At 38.3% G+C, this 16,389-nt stretch overlaps 1 protein-coding gene and 2 long non-coding RNA genes across 5 annotated transcripts in view; 2 read left to right on the forward strand and 1 right to left on the reverse strand.

The window, feature by feature from the left end:
• The window catches only part of LOC118161799, a 5,617-nt gene extending 2,885 nt beyond the window's left edge, over positions 1–2,732 (forward strand). For both annotated transcript variants that reach the window (XR_004748175.1, XR_004748174.1), the window contains exon 3: positions 1,921–2,732. This is a non-coding gene — a long non-coding RNA (uncharacterized LOC118161799). The remainder of the gene's footprint in view (positions 1–1,920) is intronic.
• LOC118161797 overlaps positions 1–5,035 on the reverse strand; it is a 10,687-nt gene extending 5,652 nt beyond the window's left edge. Inside the window, exons 1-2 of the long non-coding RNA XR_004748172.1 lie at positions 4,920–5,035; positions 849–1,017 (exon numbers count right to left, since the gene is read on the reverse strand). This is a non-coding gene — a long non-coding RNA (uncharacterized LOC118161797). The remainder of the gene's footprint in view (positions 1–848; positions 1,018–4,919) is intronic.
• Positions 4,765–10,695, forward strand: LOC118161788 (carboxymethylenebutenolidase homolog). 2 transcript variants are annotated; one of them, XM_035317429.1, is made up of 6 exons: positions 4,765–5,030; positions 6,873–7,100; positions 7,920–8,027; positions 9,159–9,301; positions 9,993–10,084; positions 10,410–10,695. In XM_035317429.1, the coding sequence occupies exons 2-6, from the start codon at positions 6,886–6,888 to the stop codon at positions 10,587–10,589; spliced, it is 738 nt and encodes a 245-aa protein (XP_035173320.1). In that variant the 5' UTR covers positions 4,765–5,030; positions 6,873–6,885; the 3' UTR covers positions 10,590–10,695. The 2 variants fall into 2 exon arrangements, with proteins under 2 accessions (XP_035173320.1, XP_035173321.1); XM_035317430.1 differs by lacking the exon at positions 4,765–5,030 and adding an exon at positions 5,702–5,855.
• The last annotated feature ends 5,694 nt before the right edge of the window (positions 10,696–16,389 follow it).

Genomic DNA, 16,389 nt, shown 5'->3' on the forward strand with positions numbered 1-16,389 from the left:
TTCTTTCTTTCTTTCTTTCTTTCTTTCTTTCTTTCTTTCTTTCTTTCTTTCTTTCTTTCTTTCTTTCTTTCTTTCTTTCTTTCTTTCTTTCTATTGGTTCTGGGTAATCTAGACATGATAATTTTATCAGACTTCACAGTGAAGAAAATACATGAAAGTGTAAAGTTAGTGGAATAAATAAAGTCAAGGATATGATGAGGAACAGTGATTTAGAAGACTGTTTCTTCTTTTTAGCTGCATTTGATATATTTTTTTTTTAAGTTAGTATAAAGCAAATAGAACAAGGTAAGCCCATGAACAATTACCTTCTGTACAAAAGGTGCACTTAAACTGCACAGAAAAACACCTGTACTGAGAATTACTAATTTTTTGTTGCACTTGCTCTTCTCCCTTGTGTGCAAATATATGTGCCTAAATTCAATTTTTGATAAAAGGATCCATTTTTATTGCTGCAAACTCTAGCCAGTATGCTAGAGAGATCATACTTATGGAATTAAAAAAAAATGTTTATTAATAATCAATTTTCTAGTACTGTAATAAAGAAGAATTTTTTTTCTGTGATTCTTTGTCTCATCCAGTATTCACAAATTCTGTTCACTTTACAAATTTTCTTAGTCAAATTTGTGTGATAAATAGAATGATGGACTTTAAAATGTAGACATACCCACGCCCGAGAAGTAACATTATGAAATATTACACAAAGGATAGAATTAGGGCAGCTGAGGAAACATTCAGTCTGGGATTTACGAGCACTTGGTCATTCCACTTCCCAACATTACTGGCAACTATTTTCTGTGAAGCCTTAATGAGTGTCTACACTGTTAATAAGCATAGTTAATAAGCCTTACGTGTAGATATCTCCACATATCCTGTGAAGTGAGGCCATCATGCAGGATGATGTGCTTGTTCCCATGCATGTGTGTTCATAGAAGGATATTTTATATCACTCGCACAAGTCCAAGTTTATAATTGGAGATCTGGTCTACAGGAATTTCCACTTGGATTTGCACGTGTAGTCTGAAGTAGAGAAAGAAAGATTTATTATGTAAACTGTTATGCTCATGATTGATTAGCCATAAAATAAAACACATTTAAAAAGTCTTAGTGAGATGAAAGAGCATATGGTTTTCAAAGTGCTACTTGAAGTTATCAGTGACAGAGAAATGGGTGGGAATAAAGAAGATGGAGGCAGACTTTTTCATTGGCATTCAGTGAAAGGAGAAGAGGCAACTGGGACAAAGTGCAAAATAGGAAATTCCACTTAAACATAAGAAAAAAAAATCCTATGAGGGTGCTGTAATATCTGAATCCGAGAGAGGTTGTGAAGTTTTCATTCCTGGAGGTATTAAAAACCCAGCTGGACAAGGCCCCGAGCAACCTGCTGTAGTTGACAATAAGATTTGGACTACATATTCCCCAGAGGTCCCTCAAAAATCTGGTGTTTATATAACATTTGGAAGTGACGAGATCTTCCTAAAACTTGAAAAAAATGCCATCTTGCCCTCATTTATGTCATTCTAAACAATACATACAAATGGTTTTAAAGCTTTCCAGGCACATACACTCATAAACCACATATGATAAGCCAAATTGCATCCATAGGTGTCTGTTGGAGGCTTATTACTCAGTTTCAGTTTATTTAGTATTTTCATATGTTGTGTATGTAGGAAGTACTTTTATTGTATTCATATCTTCGCAGGTTGTTGTACCTACCTTTATATTCTAACAGACTTTCTAGACCCTTATTGCAACAGTGTTTTTTCTTTATATAATTTTACTTTTTGTTTTGCCCATAGCGAGCTTGGTTATTAGTGTCTAGTCTGCATGATAAATCAGGGAGTTGAATGATAAATAAGCTAAGGACCAGCAGCATGGAATATATCTTTATTAATGTAACTGTGACTATCCTCTATATTACAGGTCACCTTACTGGAGCAGAAGCTAAAGCAAAATTGTAAAGTTGATTATCAGGTTAAAATTTATCCTGGACAAACTCATGGTTTTGTACATCACAGAAGAGAAGATATCAATCCTAAGGATAAGACTTATATTGAGGAAGGAAGAAAGGATATGATCAACTGGTTGAATAAATATATTTAATAGGAGAGCAAAAAATTAAATTATAACATAATCATGTAACATACTGTAGAGATTTTTGATAACACATTTTAGAAAATTAGGAGGGAGAGCTTGTTGAAAAAAGCAAACAATATTTTAGATTTTTTTTTTTTTTTTTGGTCAGTAGATTCTAACTCAATTTCATGCTATATTCTTTTGAGGCAGTTTCAGATGTCACTTAGCAGTGTTGTGTCTTAATATGCTGTGAAATATTTTCCAGTTCCTTGGGTTTTAGTTTTAACACTTGAAATAAGTTGTACTAATGGTAGAATAATGTTTGCATGCTATGGCCACTGTTCATCTAAGTACCATGTAAATCACATGCCCAAAATTTAGGGACACAAACGGTTTGTTTGGTGGAACTCATTCTGAGACACTAGGATTCTTTAGCTGGTACCCTGGTGGCAGGTATTTATTTAACAAGTGACATTAGTGTGCAAGTCTTGTTTCAAAATTTGGAGTCTCAGGTTATTCAGATTGAGTACTTCTTTCTCACATTACCTCTGGTCCTGTGATATGCTATAGACAATTTCCTGATCAGTTTCAGAAATCAAAAGTATAATACAAATGGCAAACAGGGCATTATTTTGTGGTCTGCAAACCATGGTTACTGCTTAAAGAAGAAATATTAAATGCTTTTGCGCAATGTATCTTGTTACGTAATTTTTCTATTGATGATACAGCAAAAATCTCTGTGTTGCATCAGCTCAAGATTGCATTTACCTTAGCACCCAGCCTTCATTGGTGGCTAGCAGTGGCTGCTTAGGGGATTTTCCTCTCATTCCACATCCTGGCAGGGAGCAGTTTAGGGTCTTTCTGTGCTAGATGTTCCTGTTGGGGCATTGTGTTGAATAGCCAAGGATGGACCTACCTCCTGTGAATTTTCAAGAACTCTAATTCTGACCTGTGACTGCTGCTGAAGTGTTGCTTTTGATAAGATACCGTCTATACCTAACGTATGAATCTATCTGTTGCTTGGGTGATGCAGCTCTTATAACACATTTTTTTCCAGGAGAAGAATGTAGAGGTCTGGAGGTCTAGTGTGTCTTAATTACCTCAGTGTAAAACCTAGGTAACCCTAAATTCAGTAGATTTCCCTTAGCATTAGAAGGTAAGTTGTTGTGTAAGAGGATGATCAGGTCATAATTTAGAGAACGGCTGTCATTCATAAATATTTAAATGGCATGTGTACTGTAAAACTAATACTGTGACTAAGCAAAAGGGAAAAAAAAACAACTGAGATGCTGCATTTGTTAGAAGTTGAGAGGGTAAATACAAGTTACTACAAGTGCGGTCAAGTCTTCACGATAAAACTGCAGCTCACTGTGTGAGACCTGGCATTTCGAGTTTATAGTACAAAGTGCAGTCAACTGCACATATGGAGAATGTGAATGTTTAGAATTAAATTTTGATTTCTAATTAAAAGTTATAAGGGGAAAATCTGAATGGATTATCAAGGAACACAAAATCAACAAGAAATCAATTTAAAACCTGTTTAATTTATAAAGTTTAATGTTAATATTAAGGTCATGGAAAATAGTCTTACTTATAAAGGAAAGTTTCCACAGGCACAGTACAGTCACGCAAGGAAGTGAGTGTGGGGTGAAGCAATCTCGGTGAAGAGAAGTTCCTGGAGGAATTGCTGCAGTGTCTTTTTTCTATGAATGATTTCAACTGCCAGTTTTCCTCATTTATTTTACTACTGTTCTTTGAAGTTGTGGAGAATCTAACCTTATGTGCTATGATTTTTGTAATTTGTAATTTATGTAGTTTGTAATATACAAGTGGGAAAAGCGGCCCCCCCCCCCCCCCCAAATAAAAAAATACTACCAAAAGAATTGGGTTTTGAACCTTATGATTTCACTCTGGAATTCTTTAGTAGGCTTTTTTCATTCGGTGTCATTTTAGGAATTGTAAACAAATCATAGTGATAGAATTATTTAGCATATGGGCCAACAGCTTATATGTGATGACCAAATTGTAAAACGGGTCACTTTGTCAACACGGGACAAAAGTGCATTTAGTGTTATTTTTCAGATGTGCGTCTGAAGAAACAGTGAATTTTCACTGCTATTTTGACATAAAGCTCTTTAAAGAATAAACAAATTATGCAACAAAAAGAAGATCAGAAAGCCAAATGGGAGTGTTACAAGGATCAAGCAGTCACTTTAATTCAAAAGGGAAAAAATATATAACGTCCTGATAGGATAAAAATGTATCAGTATTTAAAACATTTATTATAATTATATGTAGAGTAATCTACACAAGTGTTACCTTTTCAGATTTTATTTGTTCTCATGCTGAAAGAGAAAATATTTTTCCTATGCTATGCTCTGTCTTGTATAGGGCTTTGAAATGATGTCTCTGTGTCACTACCTCACCCTGCCGATGACTTCAGATTTCTCTGTTACCAATGTATAGGTAGTCCAAGGAACTGAAAATACCAGCATAATGTTTGAAAGTGATACTACACCAACCTTTGAAAAAACAAAGGAACACCCTTAAAAAAAAAAAAAAAAAAAAAAAAAAAAAAGATTAAATGAATTGCTCAGCTAAGTAAACATGTTTCATAAGTTAGGAAGAATTCCCAATATTAATACCATTTTGTATAAGCTACAGGGAATGTCTTGTATTCAGATACAGCATGACTTGTCACAGTAGCACACCCTGCTTATACTTACAAGAAAATTAAAGGCTTAAAAATAAAAGTGAAATTCTATCTTTGTGACTCTGTGATATGCACAGATAAAGGCAGTAAATTACGCAACTCTTATTTGAAGAAACTTGATCCTTGCACTCACCCCTTCCATTTTATGAGTTAGCACTTTCTTCGTGATCCCATTCAGTGCTCGCTGTCCTCGCTGCACACTTGTGGCTTGGCTCTGCTGTCTCACACATCGGCTGTGCTACAGGTATGTGTGTTTTGTTTGTTTGTTTTGGGGTTTGGTTTTAACATTCACAGCTTTTCCTCACGAGAAACATAAAGCAAGTGTCTGCTGAGGCTGAACTCGGTGTGTCTGGAGGACTTGCACATTATCTATGTGCCTTTTTTAAGAGTTCATGTTCATTTAAATGGTACTAGAGTGCTACATTTTTCCCAAATTATTCCAGGTGGCAGTTCGGAAATCTGTTGGTTTCCTTCTCAAGATGGGCAAGACATCGCAGTAGGAGACTCAGGAGAACCTCTTGAAAGTGAAAGAGCCACAGAGCACATCTTCATATTTTTCTAGTTGTAGATTCAGGTTGCTGAAAGCTGAAGTTATTGTCTGGCCTTCAAATGCTCTAGTGCTTGCAGGTTGGGATGGTAGAGCAGAAAGAATGCAGTGATGGATGTGGTCTTACATCTCCTCCTAGAACACTATCTATTGTATATAAGGGAGGGGGAGATACATTTTTAAGAACTAGTTCAGTAGAATCTCAGAAATTGGAAATATTACTTGCATATAGTGCATACTACAGCAAATGTAGAAACACTGGTACGCTTTGATTACATTACAAAGCCTGTAAGTCTATATGGCTGGTATACCGTATGAGCCTCCACATTGCTTCATAGACTTGAGTTTGGCGCTTGCTTCCTGAGCTGTCAATATTGAACATCCTTGCTTCTGTACTAAGCGAAGTTTTCTTAGACAGTGCTCACGGGCCTTTGCAGTTTGTCTGGAGGAAGTTTAGGCAAAGCTTTACCTAAATTCTCTCCATATTCATGAATAACTTGGAGATTCCCTGTGCATATTCAGGTAAGTTGAGTCTTTTTGCAGTAATATGAAGTCAGTACATCCAGTTGGTTAATCTAAGGTCAGTTGCATAAAATCATTAACTTGAGAGCGTAGGGATCTACACCAACCTGTGTTAGTCTCTGTTGGTGGTTTGACCTTTGTGAATAACTTGTTTATTTTCACCTAAGCAATAGTTTGTAATAATTTAACCATACCCTACTGTTACCTTGTTCATAAAATGTTTGGCTAAACTCACGGATTTTTCCTTACATTCATTTTTATTGTTTATCTGTCTTGGAGTTTGAATGTATTCCTTTTTTTTTTTTTTTTTTTTTTTTTTTTAATTATTAAAAATTTATACTCTGGCTTCCACTGATCAGTACATTTTTCGGACACCTTCTTTAAGCATCCTCCTTCAAAATCTCCCATATCTGAGGGTAATGCTGGTTTAAAAAAAGGATTTCTTGACATTGATAATGTCTGCTATAGGAAATTTTATCCATAAGGAAAATGCCACAATTAATCAAGGTGTAATTATGTCTTTCTACACAAGTGTTTTTTATTATTATTATTTTATTATTATTATTATTATTTTCCAAAATGCAAAGTCCTGTATTAAGCCTTTACTGTCTATAACAAAGAACGCATTCCTGACAGGGACTTATACGTAATGAAGAGTAAAAGAGCTGGCTTCATCACTATTTAATTAATTTCTGATGGTTGCCTGGCTGGTTTGTTCTTTACTTTTCCTGTTTTATTTTAGGGCAAACAAGCCCTAGTTATGAGCCAGGTTCCCGCAGAAGAGTTTACAAGATAAGCAACTTTATAAGATAAGACAAGAGTTTATAAGACAACCAACTAGGTTGTTACTTAAAAAAGATGTCCCAATGCGCTGATTGACTGATGTTGCATTTTTGATCAATGATCAGTAGGTGTAGTGATTCAAAAATTCAACAGTCTGTGATACCTCTGTGTTTTGATCTTTTCCATTCTGGTATGCTGTGACATTCACACATGAATGTTTTCTGTTCTTCCCAGGGCGATACCACACATGGCTAACGAATTGAGGCCCTGCCCGTGTGACATAGGAGACAGGTTTGACTACGGCGGCCGTGGGCAGGAAGTACAAATTGAGCATATCAGGGCTTATGTTTCCAAACCCTCTGCCAGCACAGACAAAGCTGTGATCGTGATTCATGATATATTTGGATGGCAACTCCCAAACACGAGATACATGGCTGATATGCTAACAGCCAATGGATACATGTAAGAAATCCTACTCTTTTGCAAATGCCTTCTGTTTCCTTTTTTTTTTTTTTTTTTCTCTTTTTTTTTTTTTCTTCTTTTTTTTTTTTTTTTAATCCATACAAACATGAACAATTTCATAGGCTTCATTTACAGGCTTCTATAAAGAGTTTCCTTTTGTTAAAGCATCATTGTTGAGCAGTCCCACCATAATGAGGTGGTAGGCAAGTAAAGAATAAAAGGGGGGAATATTTTGCATCTTTATTTGGGTTACTGGAATGGCTCTGTGAGCATGAAACAGCTGCATCCTCCTCCCTTACATAGCACGTTCGCAAGTTCACTGCTATGGCAAAAATTCCAGGCAAGCTGAAAGTAATTCTGTGGAAGTGAAGTGTACCAGCTTGTGCCAGAGAAAGAAATAAGGTCTCAGATATGTGAAGAGTATTGTATATCCACTTCCCTGTATTACTGGGTTAGCATTCCTTCTTGCCCAAATGTATGGACTGTGTAAATTGTAGGTTTTCTTTTATTTCTAATTTGGTAGGAAACCACTAAGGTTTTTCAATTGCAATTAAAAAAAAAAAAAAAAAAAAAGGAAAGAAAGAAAGAAAGAAAAAAAGATAATTTAATGAATTTTAAAAGGAAAAAATATCTGTAAGTTGTGCTAACTGTATTTATCAGACATGGAAAAATAATGAGGGTTGCATGTAAAATGCTTAGATGGAGACTAAATTCTATGTGTACTCAACAAAATGAATTTTTTGTAATACACACAGACTTCCCTTCAATCCTTTCTCAGTGTTATTTCATGGGTATAAAATGTTTTTATTTTTCTTGCAGAGCCATCTGCCCGGATTTTTTTGTGGGACAAGAAGGGTGGAAACCTTCGAATGACTGGGCTTCTTTTGATGATTGGCTGAAAACTCGACAGGCCAGCAAAATAGACAAGTACAACTGTTGTTCATGGTCCAGCTTGTGGACGTGCTTCTTTAGTAGGATTTTTTGCGTCAGTAAAGATGCAGGATTAGGTCCTAAATTATTAATGGATCAAATATAGATGTATGTCCAGAAACAAAAATTCTGTGCAGTTCAAGTGTTAAGCTTGAAGGTTATGTGAGGAATAATTTTTGGAGAAAAGCAGATCTTTGAATGAGAGTAAGAGTGACCACTATTTACTTGTGCAGAGAGTAAAAAGGGGATCAATGACTCAAAAGAAAAGAACCGACAAAGGCTAGGGGATACAGCAAGCTCCTTCCATTTCGGTTTGATTCAGTTCCTGTGGGAAGTCACAGCTTCTATGAGTTTCTGTTAAGGTGCAAACATGGTCACCAAATGTGATTTAACTGGAGAACATTTGTCCTGCTCCCCATCAGATCCCAGAAACTTTAAACAATCCTACTTTGCCATTTTTCGAACTATATTTTTAACCATTTTTATCTGACCTGGCTTAATTACATAATGCTGCTGTTGATTTTGAATCAATGATATTAAACTTGCTGCCACGATTCCATGAAGTATCTGTGTCCCCCGGGAACACTTTACCTCCCTCTAGTCACATCTGTGATAATGGGATGTTCTCGACTGGATGTGTCTCTTTTAAATATTTATTTATTTATTTCTTTATTTATTTTATGTTAGCCTATAGGACAAATATTGCCACTTGTGAAATTAATTTTGTTGCTGTTTATAAAATCACTTTAGGTTCTAGCTACAGTGATGTGGGAAGAGTGACTTTACATGTTTTTTTTCCTGTCTTCTCACCTGCAGTTTGTCCTATAATTTAGAAATGAGTAATTGTAAGCAAGTGTAGTGGGTTGACCCCAGCCAGCAGCCAAGCACACACACAGCCACTCTCTCACTCCCTGCAAGCAGGACAGGGGAGAGAATAGGAGGAACAAACGGGAAAAAACTTGTGGGTTGAGATAGATACAGTTTAATAAGTGAAAGAAAGAGAAAAAACACAAATGATGCAAATGCTCACTAGCTTCCACAAGCAGACCCATGCTCAGTCAGCCTCTGAGCCGTGGCCACTGTGGAACCAAGCTCCAATTTTAATTCACTTTTACCTACCTTTTTTAGAGAAGTTGATGTTGTCCTGAAGTACCTAAAAGAGCAATGTGGAGCGAAGAAGATTGGTGCCATTGGGTTCTGCTGGGGTGGAGCAGCAGTACAACATCTGATGCTGAAAAATCCTCATTTAAAGACGGGGGTGTCCCTCTACGGTAAGTGTCAAAGACCTGTTATGTTGTGAAAGAGCATGACCAGAGCAGGAGCTATCCTGGAGGAGCATTACTGTAACAAAACTTAACATGACATCTTATGGGAGAAGGTGATATGATTTCAAAAAATCTTTGCACAGTTTGTCTTTATGCACCCACATTCTTGCACAGAAACAATCCTAAACAGCAGGATTCGAGTGGCACGACCAGGATTGCTTCTGTGCACCACAGAGTACAAGGGACACCAAGGGCCTCAGCGTATCTCGGATTCCTCTTGACTAGTGAAAACAAAATAGTTTCTAGACAAATCTTTCATATCTGTTAGGATCCAGCAGCTATTTTGAGGTAGGTCTTTGTCTTAGGACCTTGCTTAGCTCCGTTTCCATAAGTCTTCAGGCAGGGTGCTGCCCACTGTCTGGTTTTCAATATTTGGAAAATCTGTTTGAAATATGTGTCTGTACTCTATTCTGCTGTTGGGCTCACAGGAAAAGACATTGCAATAGTGATATTCTGCAACACTTTGCTATCCTTCTGCCAAAGTGCATGGATCTTCACTGATGAGTCAGCTGTGCTGGGGTCTGCATGGGCAGCAGGCCACCAGGTCATGGCATTCACTCTCATTGTGTATCTTTAATAGTGGTTTAACCGCTTTAACCAACATGAATCATTTCATATGCCTTTGCTTTTTCCATAGGAGTGATCAGGTTCTTTGACAACGGATCCACTTTGCTTCACCCCACCTTCTTCATTTTTGCTGAAAATGATGATCACATCCCACTGGAGCAAGTGAGTTTCCCATTAGAGATATTTATCTTTGTATGCTTTTCATCCTTGTTTTGTAACCTGGTATACACTTAGGAGAAACTAGAAAATTAATTTCACTTTTTTTCCTCTTTACTGTAGTTCTACGTAAATTTGTGTTTGTCCCCGAAGTTTTACAGTGACACTAAAAGATGTTTTCTGTTTCTGTTGCAAAATACAGTAGTTTTATATGTGGGAGTTGCTAGGAGGAAAGAGGCAAGAGGGAAAAAAAAAAAAAGGTTAATTTGAGGTCTGTAAATACATAACGTGCTAATTCAGTATGCAGCCAAGATGATATGTTCTGTTACAGGTCACCGAGCTGGAGCAGAAGCTTAAACAAAACTGTAAAGTTGATTATGAAGTTAAAATTTACCCTGGACAGACTCATGGTTTTGTACACCGTAAAAGAGAAAATATCAATCCTCAGGATAAACCTTATATTGAGGAAGGAAGAAAGGATATGATCAACTGGCTGAATAAATACATGTAGAGGACATAAAATGTCCATAAAGTAAGTGATTTTTTTTTAATTATTTTTTTTAGGAAATCAGAAAATAATAAAGATTAGATTGATTAAAATGTTCTTAAAACCAAAATATTTTGTAAAACCCTTTTGCAATAACACTACTTACATACACTTATTTTCTAAGGAGATGCATAAACATTTTTAATCACTGAAAGTATAACTTTAAAACCAGGAACCTCAGAAGGTTTTTGCTTTCTGTAAATAATATGATAGGCAAATGTGAGAAAAATCTCAAATAATTTTCTTCAGACAGGATCTTCTGTGAAGCTTATTTTACTCGCGATTGCACTGGCGGGCGTCCTGTCACTCAGGAGCGCATTTTAGTAAACAAATCATAACCTTTTATTCCCTATTACCCGACACCTGATCACCTCCCCCGTTTCCTCATTGGCTGAGTACTACAGGTTCACAAGCTACTCGGTGCGCCTCTATACCACATATGTACAATTTTTCTTTTTTTCAACCCTTTAATTTATTATTTCTTATGTTTTGAGAACTTGTGATCTTTGTTTTATTGTTCTCACACTGCTCATCCTGTTTTTCTCAAGCTTCTACCTTATTTTGGAACAGTGAGGCCTTCTACTGTCCCCTTATCTACTTAGCATTTCTCCTTATTATGACTACGCAGCTACCTTGGAATACAGAAAAATAATTCGCTACTGCAAAAACACAACTTTGCTTCTCACAGAAAAGTTGTTTGTTAACAGCCTTGAATAAACAATATAACAGGAAAACTTGCCAAACCCTTCCTTGTGGAGAACCTGTAGTTGCTGTTTTTCAACTTGCATTACAAGAAGAGAGAACCTAGAAGAATCCTACTCCCACCTTTTCTAGACTGAGAGGGATTTTGAACACTGAGAAAGTGTTAAACTAAGGAATGAAACCGTATGGACTAAAGTGAAAGAGATCTTCTGGCGGAAAACCACAGGGACTGGGAAAAGATAGGTAAACAGAGCAAGGTGGATGGAGATCAGCATCCTGAAGAACAAGAGCACTTATCCTGTACACCGCTGATCATCTCCTGTTCTCAAGAAGATTGAGGTCCTTTATGTTAAAGAAAATATTAAAACACAACTTGAATCTGATTCGCTGGATGTTTTGCTTTCTTGGAAGTTGAATTCTGTGTCCTTATTTCTGCTCTCTGACACAAATATTTTGATAGCATCCGATATTTATAATCAGTTTCATGTTGCCCAGACTTTACTTCTAGTTCTTCATTTGCCTCCATTTCTACATACTGAGAGGTAACTCTTTTATGGGTTTTCTGCATAATCTTTATGGCAAAAAATTTTAATCAGCTTGATGACTCTTCAACCCTTTTATATTTTCTGCGTTCATCTCTATTAACCTAGCCTTTACTGTTTCTTTTTACTGTGGTGCCTGAAATGGATAGTTGGTATTTTATCTTAAAAACTATTCTCAGCTTTTTTTTGGCTTCCAGGTTCTAAACTGCTCTGGGCTTTCAGTGTGCAAGTTGAACTCGGATAGGACAAAGAAATGCACTCCCCCAACACACGCACACACACACACAGCAGTGCCAAAATTCCCATAAAATAATGTGCACATACTTAGTATAAAGAAATACATCTTCTGGCCTTCTGGCTCTCCTTCCCCAGGCTGTATTTGCATTACTCAGCAGCAACACCTGGCTCTAGGCAACTCTGCTGCTGGGTCTCTGAGTGTTTTGTTGGCTTTGCTTTCTTCAGAGTGGGCCTTAGGGAAGAAGCTGAGTGATTGCTGTGCTGGATTAGGCTTCAGGGCTAAGAGGAGCGACCCGAAGTTGAACTTGATGGAACATGGGGAACTGATGGAAGAAGTGGCAGAAGTGACCTCACCAGTATATTTAGCTCCAGCCCATCTGAGGACCTTGTTGTAATTCATTTTGGCCACATCCACAGGAATACTAAGCTTCTTATTTAGGACAGTAGTTGGCTATCTAGCATAATCAAACCATACTTCGCTCCTTTAACTATTGACTTTTCAGTGTGTTTCACTGCAGGCAGTGAGTGGTAGCTTAGCCTCTAGAAATTTGTAGCGAGGAGACCATTTTTCAGGGAAGTATGCTTGTCACAGGGACACAAAAATCCAGCTGAATTTCACTTAAGGTAAGAAAAAATAAAGGTAGACCCACAGAGAGTACTTTATTTCAGAGCTACCTGAAAAGAGTGTTGGGAGTCTGGTGCCTGTCTCCTCTTTATGCCCCTAGAAATCTCCCTCAGCACGCTTTGCTTATTTGCCTGTTTCTAGTCTTTGGCACCGAAGTATATCAAAGCCCAGCAAATACTAGAGCACGTAACTTCAGAAAGGAGGGAGTGGAATGGGCTAATAAAGCTCCAAAACAAAGTTCTCCTTTCAGACCAGGGAGCAGATGGTAACACCTGTGGCAATACGTTTCCTTTCCTTCCTGCCACAGCTATATTGAGAGCTGATGAGGAAATTTTGCATCTGGGCTGGTAGTTTGCCATGAATTTCAGCAAAGCTATGATAATGTTATTTGTTAAGGGGATTGGAAGTGATTCCAACTGCACTATTAAACTGTTCTGTGTTATTTATTTATTTATTTATTACCAGGTGTTGAACTTACAAATTGTTGAAGATTTCTTTAAGGTTCATTCTTTTTTCCAGAATCTTTAGAAAAATTAGAGAATTGCCAAAATACCTCAGCTGGGTGCCTGCCAACCACAAGTAAGAAAACAAATGCTTTCATTAAAATAAAATAAAATAAAATAAAATAAAATAAATAAAATAAAGGAGGTGAGACAAAACATTATAGCTTCTTCTGACTCCTTTGAGGAGGGAAATGGGAAAGAGATGCAAGGGGAAAGAGATACAAGGGGAAAGAGATGCAGGGGGAATGGGTAGTTCATACGTTGTTTATATTTGTAAACACTGTACTTTGCAGCACTCTATGATGTTGCTTTAGAGAGTAGAGAGTGGTGACAGATCTGTCACTGTCACCCAGCAGCCCAGGGTGGGTTAGCAGTTCCTGCTGGAACATTCAGCAGAACGAGTGCTTGTTGTTTCAGGTTGTCTCTGTTTTGCTCACCCAGCTGGCTCAGCTCTTCCTTCACTCAGATTTTTTCTTCCTGAGAGACACAGATAACCTGGGTTGAAATTAAAGGAATGGACTCACTCATTTCTGTTGTACACCACAGCTGAAATCTCCACAAAGCAAGGTTAGGCAGAGCTCAGTTCTTGTCCAGGTGTATTCCTGTACAAAGATCTTCTCTCTAAGTCAGGATACTTTAAAAGCCTGAGTCTGGTTTTGTACCCTTGTGGTGAGCAAATGCAGAAATTGCTGCCAAGAGGACACATGAGGTGGGGGCTTCATGAGGCTCGAGACGGACATGCTGTGGGCTCCGCAGCTCTACCTGGCTGTGGGCATCTTCAGCTACCTACAGGGGCAGGCTGGGGAGAAGAAAAGCTGAGGGGCAGCAAGCAAGAGCTGCAGCATGAGAAACTGAGAGGTTATAAGGGAATTAATTTTCACTTTGAGAGCAGCTAGCACTGGAACAGGTGCCCAGGAAGGTGGTGGGGATGTCCAAAGCTCACCCAGATGAGGCCCTGAGGAAGCAGCAACGTTAGTGGTGCTCTGAGTGAGGGCTTGGATCCAGCTTTTTATTCTGTGATTCTACAGATTGTGGGGGGAGTTCAGCATCTAGGAGGTGAGATGAAAGCTTTTCTATGGCAGTTTCTATACTTTATAGGTTGTATATGGCACAAAATTCTAGGATGTTAAAATTAAAGGGGTCAAGGTCATCTGAGGTTACTTAAAAGGACTCAGTAAATGTTTCTCTGCAGTAATTGAAAGGTTACCGAGGAGAAAATAACTCTTACTGGAGTTCCTAGCATGGCCTAGTGTAAGGACCAGTGCAAGGTGGAAGTCCTGGTCTCATTTTTGGCTGTGCCAATGCTCTGCTGTGTGACTCAAGCAAAGGTCTGTTCTTTTTATCTGCTACTGGCTGTTCTCTCCATCACAAAACACTTGGAGGTCTCATCTGCACCTGTTAAAAAACTAAAGATTATATTGAACTTAACTATGGGAAAATGGGATGATTTCATTGCTACCCAGCATATTTTCAGATATGATAAATAGATTTATAGTGGAATATAATGAATAGTAGAATAAACACAAAACATGATAGGAGCACCCTCGGAGCTAATGCAGCTATAAATTCACATCATTAAAATCAATCAAGGCCAGAAGATCGAAAGTAATGATGCCCTGCAGCAATGTTATTTCTTGCTCCTCGTTCCAGCCCACGCGTGCTGGTGTCGCTTTGCTACGTAACATGGAGGCAGAGAGCAACATGTTGTGTTTGGCTTTGTCAGGGCTGTTGCAAGCAGCCATGAACTTGTTCCCCTTGTAGCCTGAGCCAGGCTAAAGCTGTGCAGCCTTGTTAGCAGGGAGCTTTGCTTAGAAGGTTATGTCAGCTCAAAATCATTATTTGTAGCCAAAGGGCTTCCAGGTAGGACTGGGCTTGTAATACAGGGGCTGACAACAAGGCTAGGGCTGACTTAATCTTGCTTCTTGCCTCTACAAAATACTGCTGAGGCCCATCCCTAATTATCGGTCTGTATAATACCTCACTCTCATTCTTCTACTTTTGCAGACTAAATGTCTGCAAGCAGCTACTGGTGGCAGGTGGCTACAGGTGGAGAAGCAGAGGCCACAGCATAAGCAGAGATGGCACAGCTTCAGGTAGGACAGGGAAGAAGAAGGTGGGAGGATTCTGATGAAACTGGAACAGGCAAGGAGTGAGGAACTACCAGGTGGGACAAAGGGAGCACATGGCTGCCCAGGAAAGGGAATGGTGTGGGATTTGGGCACTGAAGAGAGAGGAGTGGTGTTGGCTGCTGAAATTCAGAGATATGCAAATTTGAGAAGGTTCATGCATCTCTGATAGAAGGAAGGAGCAAGGTAGGAGCACAGGAGGTAGAAGAGGAATGTGTTATGATGTTTTTTAAAAAAGACAAGGAGCTGGAAAATAATTCAAAGGAGAAGGAAATAAAACATGAAAGAATAAAGTGGAACACATTTTAAATGTTAATTTATCTCTTTCAAGCAAGCTGAGGAACGGTAGGTTTGAAGGAAGGAACAGACATGGGAGAGAAAGGAGAAGAAAGATCTATTGTATCATGCTATACTGCTAGGAGGAAGGAGGGGAAGGTCTGCCAGAGACCCCTGCAGGCTGGTGGGGTGAGGAGGAGTCCTTCCCATATCTTGTTTTCCAGCTGGCTGACTGTAAATTGATGACTGCTATTCCCATGATATCTTTGATATAATGTCTGAAGTACTAATGATGAGAAGCTCAATTCACCACTCGAGAGAGGGATTAGGACTCGCATCACCATTCCAGCTTGTCACTCACCAAGTAATTAAAATCTTCTTTGAATGTAGAATTTACTGACCCCACGGGAGAGCCACAGGCTAAGGAAATGATGCTTTGAACATGAGATCACTGAAACAAAATAATGCATTAGCTAGAGAGCTTTCAGCTTTCCAAGCTATGGCAAAAAGCCACAAAGTCACAAATACCCTATGTGTTTATTCTTCTGAAGAAATAGTGAAGTGTAATGCAGAGACTCCAAGAGATGGATAGTTTTTAAAGAGATTGTATGTCCAGTATGGAGGAGGTTTTGCTGTACATCTTTCCTAATGGAGGAAAATATCTACTTAACGTCCTGGTTTTATCACTTACAGCTGGCCATGCTGACCAGTCTGCAACAGTGGCTATGGAGAAAACACCTGGAGCCTCATCTG

Source organism: Oxyura jamaicensis, chromosome 2 (genome assembly GCF_011077185.1).
Source record: "Oxyura jamaicensis isolate SHBP4307 breed ruddy duck chromosome 2, BPBGC_Ojam_1.0, whole genome shotgun sequence".
Lineage (NCBI taxonomy): Eukaryota > Metazoa > Chordata > Aves > Anseriformes > Anatidae > Oxyura > Oxyura jamaicensis.

Coding starts and splice junctions, on each gene's coding strand:
- LOC118161788 (XM_035317429.1), top strand. CDS start 6,886: ATGGCTAACGAATTGAGGCCCTGCCCGTGTGACATAGGAGACAGGTTT. Junction 8,028..9,158: donor CAGGCCAGCAAAATAGACAA/GTACAACTGTTG, acceptor TACCTTTTTTAG/AGAAGTTGATGTTGTCCTGA. Junction 9,302..9,992: donor GACGGGGGTGTCCCTCTACG/GTAAGTGTCAAA, acceptor CTTTTTCCATAG/GAGTGATCAGGTTCTTTGAC.